Source organism: Uloborus diversus, chromosome 9, assembly GCF_026930045.1.
Source record: "Uloborus diversus isolate 005 chromosome 9, Udiv.v.3.1, whole genome shotgun sequence".
Lineage (NCBI taxonomy): Eukaryota > Metazoa > Arthropoda > Arachnida > Araneae > Uloboridae > Uloborus > Uloborus diversus.
Genome location: NC_072739.1, coordinates 71,952,580 through 71,972,599, shown reverse-complemented (window position 1 = coordinate 71,972,599; position 20,020 = coordinate 71,952,580). Strand labels below are relative to the sequence as shown.

The 20,020-nt window shown below is 32.3% G+C and overlaps 1 protein-coding gene across 2 annotated transcripts in view; it reads left to right on the top strand.

Moving 5' to 3' along the window:
• The window catches only part of LOC129230109 (glutamate--cysteine ligase catalytic subunit-like), an 83,811-nt gene that overhangs the window by 40,393 nt on the left and 23,398 nt on the right, over positions 1-20,020 (top strand). Inside the window, exons 1-7 of one of the 2 annotated variants that reach the window (XM_054864513.1) lie at positions 2,203-2,253; positions 3,610-3,729; positions 6,915-6,980; positions 7,574-7,687; positions 9,277-9,335; positions 12,935-13,152; positions 15,025-15,141. In XM_054864513.1, coding sequence (XP_054720488.1) covers positions 3,650-3,729; positions 6,915-6,980; positions 7,574-7,687; positions 9,277-9,335; positions 12,935-13,152; positions 15,025-15,141 — 654 coding nt within the window. In that variant the 5' untranslated portion in view covers positions 2,203-2,253; positions 3,610-3,649. Of the gene's footprint in view, positions 1-2,202; positions 2,254-3,609; positions 3,730-6,914; positions 6,981-7,573; positions 7,688-9,276; positions 9,336-12,934; positions 13,153-15,024; positions 15,142-20,020 lie in introns of those variants that run through there. The other variant, XM_054864512.1, reaches the window with a different exon arrangement.

Below are 20,020 nucleotides of genomic sequence, written 5' to 3'. Positions count from 1 at the left end.
CTGGTTCTAAATTAACAGTTTTTAACATTTTAATTGAATAAATTAAGAAGTTGGTTCAATAGTTGAAGAGAAAACAAAAAACTGTTTTGTTGAAATCAGTGTTATTGGTAATAAGATTAAAAATAAGCTTAAAATTGTTACGTATGGGACAAAAAGAAAAAAAATATTGAAAATTTATAGCTAAACATTTTTTAAATATGTTTCTTATTACTTCATTTAATGCTACTATTGTAGAGGTTTAATAAATTATAGGAACTTTGAATTAAAATAAAATATTTTTTGAGTTATGGTTAAAAATAAAATGTCCCGTACGTAACAGACTTTTCAACAAGTCCATAATAAAAGCTCAGTAAGTTTTTTGGGGGTAAAAATAATAATATTATTTTAATAAAATTTAAATGTAGAGATTTTAAGCTTTAAAATGATGTATAACACTTCAGTAAATGTAAAAAAAAATTTTTTGAAGCTCTGAAGCCAAATACTGCAGAATGACCCTAATACTCTTTGCTGACTACACAGCCACCTAATTTGGGATGCACTTCCCATTTGAACAGCTGAAGTTTCAAAAAAATGACTCAATTCAACCAGCTCTCTGTATTTTGGAGAACGGCTGTAAAATTTTACAACCCCTTTAATGGTCTTTTCAAACAGTCCTTTGATATATGTGTTTTTTACTGCATCAGTTACAGCTAACTCCAAATTGTGAGCAATGCAATGAATGGATATGAGGTGGGGAATATTTTCCCTCATGATAGCAGCAACACCAGCATATTTACCCATATTTACTGAGGCTCCATCCAAGTTTATACCAACTATCTTTTCAAATCTAACACCTTCATTCAACTTCACACTTTCTAATGATTTAATTAGAGCATCATGCACACCTGGAGCATCTGCGTGTTCTAACTCGGCCAAATCCACAAAACGAGCCGGTTTGGTTTGCCTGATGAAATGTACCGCACATAAACAATATCTTTTTCAATTGTGCTCTGATCTGTACTTCCATCTGCTATAACACAAATGAGCCTTACTCCTTCTAAATCTGCAATGAGGTCATCTTTCATCACTTCAGCAATGTGGTAAAACTGTGCACCTCCCTTATCATTTAAATAGTTATTTCCACATGAAATACCGTTTTTGATTTGTAACTCGCACAGTCCTTTAAATTTTAGAAATGCCATTTCTTCTTTCGCACAAAAATAGGTTGTATTGAAAAGGATAGACATTTTCTTATGCTGTTCTTCTGTTAGCCTAACAAGACATTTCCTCATTGGAGTGGCAGTTGGAACATCGATCGCCAATTTAGCTTGAACGCATGAAACATGCTTTTTTTTCATTATGAGCTCTAACAGATGCGATGCGGATTGCATCTCCTTGCACTCCTGGATTTTTGAAATATGAGCTCGAATTATCAGCGATTTTCGGGAAAGCTCGACAAATCTTGCACCACATTTCAGTACGCTCTTCATTACAGTGTAGCCAGGCGAATTCTTTTAGCCAATCTTGTAGAACTAAACATTTCTGTTTTTGTTCGTAGTCCGATTTGATTTTTTTTTGTTTCACGGTCATTATCAATCACATCTACTGTACTTGATGACCGCTTTTCAGAAGCCACAACATTGCTACTGGATTCAGGTCTTGGTGTTTTAAAAAACTGTCGTATATCCATAATCTCCGAATCCGAATATTTGCATAACCAAAACTCTAAAACACTTCTCCGAGTAGAATGCACACGTGCTCTGCCGAGGAAGAATGCACGCTTCACGAGGCGTCGAGGGAGGAGGTTATTTCACAAGCTAAAGAAAGGAGCCCCGCGATGACGATATGCACTCGTCAGACCAGATTTCTCCCTCCTTACTGACGCATGTGCAGTAGGGGAGATCGCTTCCACACAAGCTGGAAACAGGAAAGTCTTTTTCTACTGGACTTGAGGCATTCCGCGTTGCAGTGAACGAAAAAAAGCACTCGACTTTAGGCAGATCGCTGGGCGACTTTGCCGATGATTCCTAATGATTTTATCTTAGTCTAAATATGATTTTAGCGTTATTGCGTGAAATAAATTTTGAGCTCCGGCTAGGATGCGGTAAATTTTCAATAAAATAAGACAAAAAAAAAGTTTTTGGAGGAAATATTTCATTAAAAATATTCATGCCCGATCGGAAATGCATGTCGGGCAATATAATTTTCGAGCCCTGGGGGATACTTAAATATTCCGCAAACAAATAGTAAACACATTTAACTGTTGGACAACTGGTAAACAAACTCATATTTTTTAATACACTGAATGAAAATTATAGTATAACGAAGTGCAAAATTAATTCAAATCGTTACTCACTAGTAATATCACATTTAATAGTTTTTACTCTTAAGTAAATATTTTTGCACATAAAGACAAAACCAAAAACAATCTGCCAATATTTTAATTTACAATTTTGATGAAATTATTTATCAGTTACTGAAGAGACTGAGGTAAAAGAAAATAACTTGAATAAATTGTAAATTTTACTGATATTTTAAGCAACTTTGGGTTTCTATTAGTGTGTTTAAGATAAATGTAAGAGTTTTCATCTAAACCATGTTGCCATGATTATCAATTATCATTCAAATCATGCTTCAGGAAAGAAATTATCAATTTATACAGAATTGCAGATAAACACTATCCTAATTAGCCATTTACCATATTCATTTCTGGGCTTAGAAGTGTTTCATATCACCAGGGCCGGATTTGGAAGTGTGGAGGCCCCTAATCAGGGTTCGAAAAGATCATATTTTCGAAAATATCTGATACTTTGATATATATCCGAATATATTGATATATATGTATATATCTGATATTTTCAACCCGTGAAAGTTAGGATATTTTGTAAAAAATTTATTGTGGAGGCCCCGGGGCAGTAGCCCGCCTGCCCTTCCTTAAATTCGGCCCTGCATGTCACAATGAGTGAAGGGTATATAACTACCGATTAAAAGTTTCAAACTTCTTAATTTTTTTATCATCCTGAATCCTAGACTTTTTAACGCTTTGTCATTTGATTGAATAATAAACTCCAACATTTACAACACTACTAAAAAATAAAAAAAAACAAGGTTTTTATTTGGAAACTCTGGAGGCAACACAGTTTATTTCTGAGGCACTGATTTGCAGTTGCTTTTGGAATTATTTATTTTATATTTTACGTATTTTAAAGTAAGAATTATGCTAGATGTTGATAAATTTGGATATTAAATGGAATTAATTCACATTTCACAAGGGATACAAATCGATTAACCCTTTTTAAATTGGCATAAAATAAAATTCAGAATTCTAGTTCTAAAATTTTAACCAAATATTTGGTCCTAATTGTAACCTAATATTCAGTATTTTCAAAATGTGATACAGTGAAGCACCGTTTATACATTTTTTATCAGTTATACATTTTTAAAATTGATCCCTGCAAAGTCTAATACACATTAACCTATACCTATTATACGTTTTTTCGTTTGTACGCTTTTTTCATACAGTCCCTTCAAAAACATATAAACGGTGCTTCACTGTATTTGGTGCATCTCTAGTAAAAAGTTTTTGGTCTAATGATTGCTAATAGTTTTCCCCTTCATGTATTTTAATAGTGACCTAAAAGCATTATGGCGACCAGAGTATGGTGCTTATATGATCGAAGGTACTCCAGGAACACCATATGGTTCCCTCTCGTCTTGCTTCAACACAGTGGAAGCAAATATGAAGGCTAGGTATAGTATTACTTCAGTTGATAAGCAGTTTTGTGTTTTCCTCCCAAATTTATCTTTTTCTATTTTCACTGTAATGTATTTAGAGAGATGCAGCAGTGGTTGTGTGTGTGTTTCTAATATATACCAGAATTCCTGTATTTTTTCTTGTGTTGATACCCGAAATTGTGTATTTTTGGTTATGCTTTTATTTCTCCGTCTCTGAATTTTTTTCCTTACACCAGATTTTTGGTGATTATTAATAAAATTCTTCTTGTAGACTTGTTACAATGGCATTCTAAATTTTTTTTATTTAGTTAATTCTTTTATTTGCTGTTTTTATACTTTTGATGTCTTCACTTTGAAAATTGTGATTTCTTTATATGTGGCATGATAATCTTCTTTTTGGTGCTTACTGGACTTAGTTAGGAAGCAAATGAATTAATTTTTTTTCATTGTAAAATTTCAATCCTATTTCTTGTGTTATTTATGAAAATCCAAGTGTCAAAAAGTTAAAATTTGAATTGCTGGTTAATTTTATTTTTACTTCAATTTTGCCAATAGTTATTAATATAGTTTATCATGCTTTAAAATGCAATTATAAAATGAGTGTACATAAATAAATTCTTTTATATGGTTTTTTATACTGCCTTGATTTATATTGTTTCGATCATTTTGAAAAGAAAAAAAAAATCTGATTCTAATGAAGGGTATTGTAAAATCGCAAAAATTTTTACATTATCAGTGTAGCTATTTTTAGGGATAATAAAAAATGGCATCAGATGTTGAATACCATATGTATTGAGAACGTAAAATCAGGGTTCGACTGTATTTCAAAATATTACAACATTTGTAAGGTAAAGACTAATCTCAAAAAAATTAATAATACTCTCCCAATCTTATCAATCACTTAACCCAAACAATAACTTAAATTAAGGTTAAAAGTTTTTTCCTCTGTTACCAGGGTTCGTATGGGTTATGGAAATTTTGAAAAGTCATGGAAAAAAAATAAATGAATTTCAGACCTGGAAAAGTCATGGAAAATTGAAATTTTCATTGAAAGTCATGGAAATTTATTTCAAGTCATGGAAAAATGTCCTGGACAAAGAGAAAGTTTGGCAATGGGAAACCCACTTAGCCCCATCCTTAGTGATATTTACATGCATTACTTTGAGGTCAAGTTGTTTCAGAAACTACAGTTTCATTTCTATGTTCGCTATGTTGATGACTGTTTTGTTCTTATGAACCACGATCAACTAAGCATTGATGATGCTTTATCCATTTTAAATTCCATTGATCCTCATATTCAATTCTCTTGTGAAAAAGAACAGAATAATTGCCTTCCATTTCTGGATGTTCTCGTTTCTCGAACTGAGTCCGGTTTTGAAACTACGGTTTATCGTAAACCTTTTGCTGTTTCCTTACCCCCACATAGATTATCGTCTCACCCTCCTAATCAAAAATATTCAGCTTTCAACACATATGTTTATCGTGCAATGAATATTTGTTCTTCACCTGAGCTTCTTAATGCGGAACTTAACTATATAAGAGCTGTGGCTGTTGATAGAGACTATCCGCCCACCTTAGTTGATTCCATTTATAAAAAACTTTGCAAAAAATCTCAAAATGTTGTTCTTAATAGAACTTTTAACACTAAGAATTTAGTTGTTCTGCCTTTCTTCCCTGGTATCAGTTTTCAGGTTGCTAAGATTCTGAAGCAATTCCAATTCCAAGTGGTATTTTCTCCTATTAATAAACTTTCTTTCTCTTCTCTTAAAGATTCTATTCACCCTCTTAATTGCTGTGGGATCTATAAAATTGTTTGCAATTGCGGACTCGGATACATCGGACAGACCCGCCGTTCTTTGAAATTTCGGTTAAAAGAACATCAAAGCTATGTAAGAAAACAACAGCTGAATAAATCCAGTATTGCTCAACACTGTTGGGAATCGAATCACTCTTTTGATTTTAACTCTTATCAAATTATCCAAAAATGCCCCAATTCGTTGGATCTTGATTTTTGGGAATCTTTTCACATCCTGAGGAGCCGTTCTAATTTAGTTAACGATCTTACTGCAATTCCCTATTTTTCCTCTGTGTGGACTCCTTTGTTAAAATTGGTTTAGATTTTCTATTATTTTTATGTAAACGTCGTACATTTCTTACTTTTATTTTTTCATTTTTTGCTTTCTTATTTCGTTTTGTGATTAACTAATTCCGATATGTTTATCCTTCACTCGGTTTTTTCTGCATTTCTCCATTTGATACATTGCTTCCATACATAGTTTTTCCCGCTGGTAAATTTATTGCTAATTTATTCAGAATGGTTTCATTTTTGGACTTTTTGCATTGTTTATGGGTTTTCTTTTAAAATTTATTACTTAACGGTTTTTTCCTGATGGAATTATATAATAAATTTTGTCTCCATGCGTCATTTTATCTTTTTTGTTTTGTTTAATTTCTATTTTTTGATATTTATACTATCTCCTGTTCCACCGTGTTGCTTTTCTCGGATGACTTTTCATCCAAAAGCTCACACTTCTTTGCATTGAAAAAGGTGTTCCTTGTAACACCGAAACACGTGTCTGCAATCATTTCCAAGTTTTGTGCTTAATAACGTTGGATTACTGACTTTTTAATATGTGGCTTTACTTTAAAGAACCAAAATACTGTCAAGTAACATGGATGATTAAATGCACTCTTGACACTAAAAGGCAACTTTTGAAGCATATTGAAACTTAACCTTTGTCCCATTTAAGATCATTCTGCCTGTTTATAAATAAAATATCAGACATTTAAGCATCATCTTAATCGTTTCACTATTTTTACTTTACTTAAATTTATATGATGAAGATAAATAAGATTAGTTTAGTTTTTTAAGCGTACTTATATTTTTCCATTTTGAGTAAGTGCTTAAATGAGGCTGTGGCATTCATATAGACGTTTTGCTAATGTTCATTTCCAAAAATTATCAAGTTTGAGATTAAATAGTGCTATTCTTTTTGAGTAACGAGGTCATGAAAAGTTTCATTGAAGTCATGAAAAAGTCTTGGAAAAGTCATGGAATTTTTCCATCCAAATAGAGTATGAACCCTGTGTTACTTTTTAACAAATTAGTTAATTTTGAATGTTGTAAAATTTTCGTACAAAAGTTGTTTTAAATTATTTTTATCATTATTAAATTAATTTCATTTCCCTACATCTTGCAGAAGAGAAGAAGTTGAAGAACTACTGGAGTCAGATGAGTGTTTGCTGTGTTTAACAAGCTTTCCCCGGTATTGTATTTTGTTTGTTTAATTTCAGACACTTGTCCTAAGGTGTAAAATTTTTGAATAATTTTCATACAGGTTTATGATTTCTGTTTTCCTTTTAATGTGCAGTTAATTTTTTAGTCAAAATTAAAATAATAAAAGAATGGTAAGGTATAAATGAGACTTTAATTTGTAAGCTCTTAAGTAGTCGAAATTTTTTTATTGGTCAAAAAAATTATGGAAATGTTTGAATATGCTATACTGCTTCATCTTTTATAATTTTTTTTCCTCTGGTATTCTGATATCATATCGAGGTTAAAAATTTAGGGTATGGTGTAGTAAGATCTTTCACCATATCCCTAACTTATTGTTTATACAGTGAAAAAAGGTTAAGCACAAAACTAAGGGGACCAAAATACTTTTTCTTGTTAAAAAAATTGGCATTAAAATACTGGCCAGACCTCTATATCATTTCATGTTAAGTGTTTTTTGGTTAAACATATTTCACTATTTACTACGATTCTTTTGCCATTATTATCCAAAAGCTAACATTAGATTTTATTTCTGTGTAATATTTGATTTTATTTCTTGTCTGATTAAATTGATCTCCCTTCAAGCTTAGGTTGCAAAAATTTCACTTTTCCACCAGTTGAACATGATCCAAGAACAAGTGTCTTAAGATCATTATTTTTCCCTGATCTTGCAGTGTATGGAGGACATCCTAGGTTTAAGTAAGTGAAGTTTGCTTGCATTATATGCCATTTATCTTGTAGTTTTACAGCTGAATACAGAGTTATATAAATAAAACCTTAGTTTACTATTAGTTGTATGCAGAGCCCAATTAAGGAATTTTGGAACTGTTAGCGCAACAAACCTGTGGAGCCCCCCTTTACTTGCAGAATCAAAGAATGTGTTCAATCGCACATCTTTAGGTCATTGCAGAGGTTCCCATGCCCCAAGAAAAATGGCCTACCATCCAAAGAAACTGACAGAGAGAAAAAAAAAAAAAATCAGCTTTGCAATTTGCACCATCGTTTTTTTTTTAGGCTGACCCCATTGACATTTGCATGGCTATAGGCTGCAGGAATTCGATGGTGTAAATATACAGTAAAATCCCTCTAATGCGGACACTAACGGGACAAATTTTTTTGTTCGCAATAGAGAAGTGTCTGCAGGACAGGGGTTTAATAATTTCATTTGCATTGTAACTGGGGAATTAAAAATTGTCTGTATAAGAGGGATGTCCGTTAAGAGGGTTTTTAATATTTATATATGTTTTGATAATGTCGCTGTAATGTATTTGTAATTTGAAATTTACAAAAATAAACAATTATAAGAGATTCAAGCATCTTGAAATAATGTAAATCAACAGAAACAAACTAAATGCCTTATTTAAGCAGTAATAGTGAGCTCCGTACTAACATGGAGCGACATCTGAGTAGTCTTTTTCTATGCTAGATGTCACTCTAGATAATTAATTCACTCTATGGAAGAATTACTTTTCCACTGAACTGATAAACCTTGTTAAAACAGTGCCAACAGTAACAATTTATGTTTAGAACTTACACTAGAATAAAAACTAGTTTCAAAAATTTTATAATGCAAAATAAGTGAAAACATTCATTGTGAAAAAAAATGAAATCTAATTTTTTGGGGGACCACCAAGCTAGGGGGCTCCTAAGCCTGTGCTTCTCGGGCTTACACTTAAATCAGGCCCTAGTTGTATGATTGAAACATTGGCAGTTTGTATAAAAGTAGAGGAAAAAAAAAAAAAACAAAAAAAAAAAAAAAAAAACAAAGAATCTGAAATTAATAATATAGTAAGAAGGCTGCCTAATTGTTTGTGGCTGTGTCCCAGGAAGTCTTAGGTTAATCTGATTATCATACATTAATTTTAATCTGTCAACTGAGTATGACAAAGAATGTCATACCTAGAAAGCTACTGCAATCAACATGACTCTCATATTAGGAAGAAAAAAGTTTCTATTATGAACCTAGTTGAACTCAAGTTTATATTTTGAGTGAGGGCAAACTTCTAATGATTACTTTATCTTGTTAGACTGAAAATTGAATTAAGTTCTCTTAATTGTATGCAGAATTCCACATTAAAAAAATAATTACTCTTTTTTACTTTTATTGAATCTGCCGCTTCATTAAATCAAAGCTTTTTTTACAACATGATTCATATTAGCGACGGTCACCGCATAAATTTTCTGGGTTAAGATTGGCAAGTATTTAGAAACCATTTAGTTAAAGTATAACAAATGAATTTGTATGTCATTTTAAACAATCTTAGATTTTTTTTCTTTTTTTTTTGAAGAACTTTATCAAGAAATGTTGCACAGAGAAGAAAAAAGAAAATAATTATCAATGCACCAAGTAATTATTCTGTTATTTACACTATACAGTAAGCTTGTCTTTAATCTTTTTTATTTTGTTACTATAATGAAGGGAATAAAGATGAATTTTTTGCTGTGTTATGCCGGGACATCCTCGAATCTTAGAGAAGAGGAGAAAATCTTGTGGGCCTGGTCCTCGCAAAAGGGGTGATATGTTAAGAGATGGAACTCAACATTTTGTTGAGTGGCGTTTTAATAAAGTTTCGTTGTTCTATTAATAATTTCTTCTGTTAAATAATTAGCAATTGTTGTTCTTGTAAATTTATGTTCCTAGAATCAAATAAAACTTTAACAAGTTATTTTGAATAGAAAACCTGCATTTTTAGTCCACTTTAACATTTCAAATTACGTTTTTTAATTATGTTAATGTTCACCAGTGTCATGTTTTTCTACTAAAAAATAGCGTTCCCAAGAGTTTCCATGGGAAGGTATGGTTGGTCTTCGCTCTCCCCCTAATTCGATGAGACTTTATTAGGCGTATTGATGATTCTTCATCTGTCATCAATGTAACTAGATTTTTTTCTTACTTGATAAGTTAATATCACAAAAATATTATTCTGCAGCACTAGACTTTACAATCGTGTACTTATGTTTCGTTCCTCCTTTTACATTTGGCTAATTGTTCATCTTTGTGTAATTGTTCAAAAGTATATTTAAAAAAGCAGAAACTCATTTTAAGTTCCATTGTAGGACGATTGCAGCTTTCACATTCTTCATTATTTCAATTTCCAGAAGCTTTTGTTTAACTGTACTTTTTAAAACACCTTCCACATTTCTCAAAAACAATAATTCTTCTTGGTCTCCCAAAAAAAAAACTGAAAAGTTTTATTATTTATTTTTATTTCACAGATGCCGGGTCAATTGGCCATTAGGTCATGAAACCCCGGGCTCTCCAATATTTCTCAACAACACAATTAAAATAAGTTAGTGCGGATAAGTTAAGTGCTGGTCAGAGAATCCGTCAGGTAAAAACAGTACAAATAGGCATTGAGACAATCGTGACCCGCTAAAAGTCTGAAAACAGCCACAGCAGCAGCTCGAGGAGAATTCGGGATGCAGTTGGACGTATCATACAGTTTTCTCCAGGGTTTACCTTCAGCAGTCGAGAAGCAACATGACGAAACACGTCCCTGTAAACCCTCTTGATCTCCAATCCAGCAGAGTGTAGCGGCAAGGCTCCATGAGATCTTTTGAATAAGCTAGATCCTTTCTTAGCAAAGAAGTCGACTTTCTCATTTCCGGGCAGACCACAGTGGGATGGTACCCACAAAAATACCAGTTTTCTCAATACCCCTCAGGAATTTTTTGCAGCTGTGTATAAGAGATCCCTGAAACATTTTATGAAAAAGCTTTCTCAATTTCTGGATTGGGATAGGTTAATCGCCCCTTGTGAATGTCAAGCTGATAATTTTTTGTCATTTCTTATGCCACATCAAACAGAACTGATTTGTTTGAGGCTAAAAATTTAACGCAAGAGTGACACTGCAAGTGATTCTTGATTTTATATACGGCATATTCGGGAATCAAAATGTTAAAGGGTATCATATTTTCCTTCTCTTTGGTGTGATTACAAAATCAACATCGATCTTTATTGAATGAATATTCAGGTTGATATTATAATATACTGACAAATACTTTGAATGAAAGTGAGTTGCTCACAATTTTGAGAATAGTAATTTTGCAAAATTATATTTCATGTAACATTTTAAGATTTTTATTGATTTCATATGAAGACATATTCTGATATAAATGCTGCAATTTTAACCAAGTCGGTTCTTAAATACAAATACCTCATTTACGATTACATTAAAGCATAAAATGAGTGAAAAAGTGTATCCTCATACGTTAAAAATAAAGAGAGGAAGGTCTAAGAACATATAATACATTTTAAAGAATTCAATCCATTTACCTTGAGTTTAAATCAATTTATCATGCTCTAATAATTTTGTCTTAAAGTAAAAATATTTTTTTAAGACTAAGGCAAAGAAAAAAAAGAGTAATAAAAAACTAAATCCATATAAAAATATTAAAAAATATAAAGCATAATGAATGCATACAGCATTAAAAAAAAAAGTGGAATATGATAATTTTTGCACTATTTAGCCGATATGCATAAAAGAACACAAGAAATCTACATGGTGTTATCCTGGATGAAAGATTTCCCATCGCTTAACGCTGGTTAAGATGGCGTTTAGCCGGTTTGACCCAAGCCCATAATATTTTTTTTCACTTCCCTCTAAGATTTGCAGCAGTCTCAGTTATGCAGTACTTTAAATTTTAGGCATCCTAGTATTTTTAAAAGAAAGCAATAGATGAAATCGCCCAATATGATACTTCTTATTGTGGGGAGTTTATTATGTGAATATACATTTAAAAATTCAGTGTTTTGAAACATCAATGTTTTTGGTTCATGTATCAATACGATTGATGTTTCAATATTAAAACTTTAATTTAAGACATTAATGCTTTTTCTTTCATGTCTCACATTTACCTGAGTAAAAACAAGTATAATTTTAGCTTTATTGCAACTAGTTTCGTGGATGCTTTAAAAATATATATATATATATATATATTTCATGACTAAGCCATGGAAAAAGCTTTTAAGCATTTCTTGTTATGTGTTACTCAAACTATACTCATAATTTGGTTTTATTCTGCATTCATAACTACAAAACATGTATTTTTTTGTTTCAATTCTCTCTCACACCCCAAGTGCATATTCTTAAATGCATCTGAAACTTGGTAGCAATGTTTGTTCTATCTAATAATGTATTCTGTACGATTTTCTGAAAGATGTGGGGTGAGAATCGGCGTTTCTGCTACAGTCGCATTTTTTACAAAATGCTAAAATATTATTTAAATTACGAAAAAAAGCAAGATATATGATAAAAAAGCTCTTTTTGCTCAAATACGAAGAAAGGAAAAATTAAACAAAAACTTTTCAGGAATCGAGAAAGGAAGTTGTGGCATGGCTATAGTGAAATATGGAACTATGGCAATAGTAAACTTAATCTCATTATAAATTTTAGCTAACACATGTTTGAACTATAATCAAATTTAACAATACTTTGTCTTGGGTACTATTTCCCCCGAATAAATGTATTATTGGCTATTGTCGTTTAAAAATCAAACTTGTGTTCTCTCAATGCTAAATGCAATTTTAATTTTATTTTAAAACCGAAAAAAATATTAGCAGCTGTCTATTCTTTCTGTAAAGAGGTCTTGACTGAATATAAAATTTTGCTTTCAACTGGAGATGAAACACATAGAGGCAGTTAGAAAGATATGTAAACATGCTCATTAGTCATCAACATTTTAGCATTTTGCTAAAGCTTTTTTTTTTCCAAATTTTCAATTTTTTGCTGAATGACTTTTGAAGTCTGCTTAAACCCTGGTGAGAATGTGACCATATTCATTCATTTGAGGGGACAAAATTAGATAAAAATAAAGATGTGTAAATACTTAATGGTTCTTAGATGTATTTTATACTACAGTAATTCTGCTAGATGCTAATGAGAATTAATCTATATTTATGCCTTTATGGATATGACAGGAAATTAAAATGAATCATTTGTTTAGTTTACAGAGACAAAAACACTCCAGATCCCTTTGTTGAAGATTTTTCTAAGCTGTATGATGATGGTGAATCTGCACGGGCTGCTCTTCCCAACCATGTTTATATGGATTGTATGGGTTTTGGAATGGGTTGCAGCTGTCTCCAAGTCACATTTCAGGCCTGTAATATCAATGAAGCCAGAATTTTATATGATCAGTTAGCTCCAGTCTGCTCCATTGCAGTATGTATAATTTAAAAAAAATATCATTAAAAAAAATTTGATTGTTAAATGTTTGGTTAAATTTGGTTGCTGCAACCTTTTTTATATAGTAACTACCAGTGGCACACACAAGAATTTTTCAAAGGGGGTATTCACAAAGGTCCATTATCTCATATCATACTCCAATACGCATCCAAACATATTATTGTTTTATTATTGGGAACAAATAAACATTTAAAAAAATTATTGAATTACTTAGTGTAAGTTAGTATAATAAATGTATCAAAAACAAACATTTAATTTAAATACCAGAAAGCACAAGGCTGAATGTAAATCATTACAATTAATACTTTTCATATAATTAAAAAAAAAAAACAGCAAAGCAAAATCGTCATTATAGAACAATTCATGTTCACATACAGTTCAACTTTGCAGGGGGATAAAGAGAAAATAAATTTTACTTTTTCATTTATGAAATCTGAAATTATTGTTAGATTTGCTTGGAATTTTTTTTCAGTACTACATACATAGGATTATAGTCAATCAAAAAAAAAAAAAAAAAAAAAAAAAAAACTCTAGTACGATGGAAGGGTCCAGACCCCCTATATCCTCCCCTTGTGTGCACCACTGGCAACTACTCATATAACATTAAGAAAATTCTGGTCCTTTCATTTGCCCCTGCCTGTAACATTAATTAGCCATTGCTATACCATGGTAAATACTATAGGGTATTATTTAATTTATTTCTCATGAAATTTTTGTTTGAGAATGATGGTAGACTGAAGCCTCTATTTTGGAGGTCTTGAGCTGATACAGTAGAAATTATTGCTCTCCATAAACATTGATAATGTAGAAAATTGATTTTGTATTTGACACATTTTCATTTGTAATGTCATTACTCGTAAAACCAAACTTTCTCTTTCATTAGCTTGATGATAAAGTTTGCCCGTTCTATTTCACATTTGAAAAACTGGAAAAAATATTAAAGATTTTCTACTTCATTTCTTTCTCTCCTTTTGTGGTTGGAGTGTAGCACACTAAACCCTTACAAAGTTTTTGGAAGCTACTGCAATTGTACAGTATCTTGTGTGCTTCTGTGGTGGATCTTCTGTCAGTAGTAAACAGAAGTTTTAGATGAGATATAAAACTGTCTGCCCACTTAAAATAATTTCTTTAAACCCTTTTGCGAAAATTCGCTGTGAGCCAATTGAGGTCTACATTGCCATCAACAGCAAAAATCCAAATTTAATGGAATTGGAGCATTACTAGTATGAGACCAGCATGGTTGCCAAGATATGATTAATAAGCATTTCAGTTTCAAATGTAACTGGAGCTATTACTACACAATCAACAAAGACGAAAAATATTGTAGTTTAAGGAAAAAAACTGTCTGCAAATTTTGAAAATGTTCTGAAATTGATGTTCATGTGTTCATCTGAGCAGTAGAACCTCGTTAATGCCAACTTCACGGGCCCATGTTAATTATTTCACATTAAACTTATTTCATCTTACGGATAAATTATTAAGTGATCGTTAACTCGCAGTTTAATGAAAACTAGGTTCGAGTGTATGTATGGGTCTAGATACTCCTACCTGGATTACTTTCAGAGGAAGATCTGAAAAAACTTAGGCAATAGCCTCACCAGCCATTTTGAGTTAGTCTACTTTCTCTCATTAACTAATTAGTCCCATGGTAGCTCCACTCCACTAACACTAAGCTGTCAATATGAACAAAAATATATTCTAGTATGGTGTACTTGTATAGCTTTAAAAACAATAATAATATTAACTACACCTTTGTCTAAATGCCAATACATTGATATTAATTAAATTCTGTACTATTGCAAGACAAAGCTTACATATTTCTATTTTAAATTTTGCTGTTTATTTTAGTTAGCCCTTAGTGCTGCTTCTCCTGTACATCGTGGATATCTGATAGACAAAGATTGCCGTTGGGACATCATATCTGGAGCTGTGGATGATAGAACCGATGAAGAGTTAGCTCTTAAGGTAAATGAAATTTTCCTTTCTGAAGGTTTCTTAAACTTCAAATATTTCTTGTACTTCGCTCACTTGTTTAGATCATATTGTGTTGCAAACATTTTTCAGTAAACACCTCAGTGCTCTTACTTTCCAAACAAAAATATTCTGCTTTTAGCACCTTTTTTATCAAGTTATAAATATTTGTTCTCTCAACTAGTCTATTCCACTTTAACTCATGCTTTTTTTTTTTTTTTGAAATAATTATACTTTCAAGCATGGCACGATACAAAATTTTTAATTTTATTTTCTTTCAAAAAAAAAAAAAAAACTCATCCTGACGAGTTATTTAAAAATTAATCAAAAAAATCTTGTGAGTAATTAATTACTTAAAGTAATAATTATAATAACTTAGCAACAGGGTTTGTACGGGTCATGGAAATCCTGGAAAGTCATGGAAAAAAATTAAGTGAATTTCAGACCAGGAAAAGTTATGGAAAATTGAAATTTTCGTTCAAAGTCATGGAAAATTATTTAAAGTCATGAAAAACTGTCCTGGGCAAAGAAAAAGTAACAGCTGCTAAAAGACCATCAGAAATATTGAGTGATTTAACAGTCTTACATATTAAAACTGGAAAATTGAATGATCCCAAAAACAATTCTGAATTTTGAAATCTCATTACATCCACTTCTGTAGCAGCCGCCCATCTTTTTTTGCAATGTGATTTTACTCTTGGACATCACTCATTCTGCATTTACCATTATTTTCAAGACTTTTTATATTCTGTAGTAGCAAACTTGCACATTCTTGCTTTCGCCACGCCCTCTTAAAAAATGCAATTCAATTGCATCCGAGTTTGTTTTCATCACTCATAAAAACTTTATTACTAAATTTATCACAATTTATCTCAATTAGTTGAAAGTTTTAGAAAATGAATATCTTTAGTCAGGTGATAAAACACAGAAATAGGGGAATTCTAATAGTCTAAAACAGTACTGCCCAACATACGGCCCGCAGAACAAATCCATGCAACCAATTGCTAAGTTCAATGTCAGGAATCAAACCCTATGTTCAGGAATTTCTGAACCTACTAATTTATGTGCATTTGAAAATGTGCAAATAAGTAAACAAGTATAGTAGAGTACCAATTATCCGGGAAGCTCGGGACCATCGCGATCCCGGATAACTGAATTTCCCGGTTTTCTGGATCGTTAAAAAACGCCGGTTATAGACTGTTTATAAAAAATAAATGACAATAATAATTAGATATTCACTTCAAAATAAAAAGAAAATTCTATATGTAAAGGCGTATTAACTTAGAAATATCAAAAGAAAAACATTTATCAATCTTAAAATTTATTCATAAGGCATACATTTTCTTTATTTTAAATTCAAAATTCACCAATAAAAATTATTTTTTAAACATTTCATTGAGTTTTAATTGGCGATAGTTGGGTTTACGCTCAAGAAACAATTGCTGAATTTTGCGCACCGCCATTACGTGAGATTCATCGATGAAAGACTTCTGCTCCATGCCTGCTATGAGTTCTTTCGTTAATTCAATGCAACGTTCGTTAGATATCATAGGAATGACATCTTCAGACTCACTCGTCTCGTCTTCGTCGCTATCTTGTTCCGTGTCATTCGGATGTAGCACCATCTGAATTATTTCGGAATCGGTCATTTCATTGATAATAGGAATATCCTTATCAACGTCAAAGCATTCTTCGATGTCCGTTTCTGAGAACAGATCCCGCTCTAGCCACTTCCGAGAGTATTCACAAAGGTCATTTTGGAGCTCTTTCTCCTTTTTTCCCTTTAATCCATCACTTGTCAGCTCGTTGGAGTCATCCTCAAAAAAAAAAGGGACGTCGGCATTAGATTATGCCAAGCATGAATTAAAGTGTCACGCGAGACATAATCCCATGCTTTCGCGGACAACCAGATTGCTTCCTTAACATTGAAAGTTTTCTGAAACTCCTGGACGGATTTCCCTTCATTTGCTGCATCGATAAGCTTCTTTAGAAATTCCACTTTGTAGCGGCACTTTAAACTTCGCAAAACCCCTTGATCGAGGGGCTGTATTAATGATGTGCAGTTGGGGGGAAGATATTCAACGTTAATGTTGTTTGCGTTAAGGAGAGCAGCAGGCGGGTGTGCGGTGCAGTTGTCTAGAAACAGCACAATTTTACAGTCATCAGCTAAACCCACTGATTTGCAATGTGCACAGGCCCTAGGTACAAACTCCTTCAGGAACCATTCCGTGAATAATTCCTGCATAACCCAGGCCTTCTTATTCGCTTTGTAAGTTACCGGCAAGACCTTAATGCCTTTTAATGCCCGTGGATTCTTGCTTTTCCCGATTACTGTAAGTTTCAGTTTACAGTTACCCGATGCATTTGCGCAAGCTAGCAACGTTAGTCTGTCCTTAGCAACCTTGAAACCGCCTGGGTGATTTTCTTTTGATGTAACGTATGTAGTTTGAGGAAGATATTTAAAATACAATTCTGTCTCGTCAGCATTAAATATTTGGTCCAAAGTCAAATTTTCAATTTGCACTAAATTCAACACTTTTTCCTCGTAACTCTCCGCAGCTTCCATATCTGCTGAAGCTTTTTCTCCACAAAGTTTTGTCAATCGAATGCCGTGCCTCTGTTTGAAACGGGTGAACCATCCGACACTGTACTCACAGTTCTTCTCAATTTCTAGCTCATTATGGAAATTATTTGCTTGAGCCATGATAATTTGCCTTGTTAACGGAAATTTTTCAGATCTTCTTTGCTTAATCCACTCCATTAGAACTTTGTCTACATCAGCATTCTTTGCTTGATGTAATGTCTTACGATCGTTCAGTTCATAGCATCTTCGCGTTCACAACTTGAATAGAACTTGAGTAATTTCGTTTTTTGACTTTCTTTTCTTAGATCGTAAATGGTTGATGTCCCTATTTTATATTGTTCGCTGAGAGTTTTAACGGAATAGCCTTCATCCAATTTTTTTAGAACTTCAACCTTCGTTTTTATGCTCAAACTAACACGTTTTCTTTTTTTTACACTACAATCCGACATTTTCCCTCAAAATTGGAATAAATTTGTTCGCAATCCTCTCCAGTCGATTCAACAAGTGACCACGCTTTTTTTTCTTCAAGAGAACTAATTCTAGCTCAAGTAATAGTCAGGATACTCTCAAAAAATGAACTGCTCTAAAAAGGGTGAAGAGCATTGGACTATGAATAGAAATTTGATGACTCCCTTTCACTTTGGGTTGCTTCTGTAACCTCATCTATCCTATTTTCGTGAATGGAATCAACCCGTTCCTTGTGAAAGAACCTTTCTTTTAAAGCTGGTCAAGCAATAGATAATGCGATGGGACCACCAACCGCGTGTTTCGCGATTGTACAATGCATGGTATGAAAGGAATGGGGAAGGGGGCAATCATGCGCGTAAAGTGAAGAGGTGGGGCTATTCATTCTTTCGAGGAATTAAAAGGCACATGTATGTCCAGCCAACAAGTCACCTGTTTCATAAAAATGGTTTCGGTTTAAACAGCACCTTGGCCCAAAAAATACGAACTTTTTTGAAAATTCGCGAAAAATTCGTAATTTTGAAAATAACGGGAATATTGAGCAAAATTTTCCCGGTTTTCTGGTTCCCGGATAAGAGGTACTGTACTGTACTTTGAATCAGAAGAGTTATTCGCTACTGAATGTTTTTCTTTCTTTCTTTTTTTAAGCATAAATATCTGGTTTAGAAACATGAATTTACTAAAGAATGACTTTTCTTTATTGAACCAAAGTACTGTCAAGTTATGTGTATGTTTAAATGCACTGCTGATGCTACCTTTGAAACAAATTTATTGAAACTTAGTTACTAAGTTTCAATAAATTTGTTTCAAAGCAACCTTTGTCCCATTCATTATCTTACCTGTTTATAAAGATTATTAGACATTTAAGCACCGTTATATTTCATTCAATGTAGTTTTACTAACTTTACTAAAAGTTATATGATGAGTTTAGTTTTTAGGTGTACACTGATATTTTCTCCATCAAAAGTGCTTCAATGAGGTAGAAGCATTCACGTAGAAGTTTCGCTAATGCTCATTTCCAAAAAATTTCCTGTTTGAAATTAAATAGTACTATTCTCTTCATGTAACAGGGTCATGAAATTTTTATATAAAGTCATGAAAAGGTCTTGGAAAAGTTATGGAATTTTTTCATCCGAATAAAGTATGAACCCTGTAGCAACTAATGCTAAAAAGGGAGAAAAAAAAGAAGATATTGAATTATAAGCAGAAAAACAAATGTTATATTTCTGCTCAAATTGTACTTGTCTAGTGCTATATCTTTGTGAGGTTTGTATGAACTGCCCTTAATAAAAAATATCATTCAGTTTTTATGGGGTACTCAAAATTTAAGTATAAGGTTAAAATATAATCAGTTGATAGTAACTCATGCTACATCACAGATGAACGATTTTAAAAAATGTATAAAAGAAACCTAAAATATTATTTGAACATTTATTTAATGCTTAAAAGTAACTAGATTTGATTATTTTGCTCATAATTCAAAAAGTCGTTAAATAAACAATGTTGTTCTAAGCACATCGAGTTCCTTATTGAATTTAGACGACTTTCATTCTGTTTCATAGTTGGATTTGGAAAAACCTAAATGACATGGTCAGATGTGACTTACAAAGCACCATTTCCATCTGACCTAAAAGTAGTTGAAAAAAAAAAGTTTTGAGCTTGAAAAGAACTTTGTCCTACAACTCATTGTACGAGATTAGCAGGTGAAATGTAGTTGACCAAAACAAAATTCTATTCTTGACGAGCATGACATGCACTAAAATTGTGTCTTAATTCCACAATATGTGAATTATTGTTTCCATCCAACAAGACTACCGTGAAATT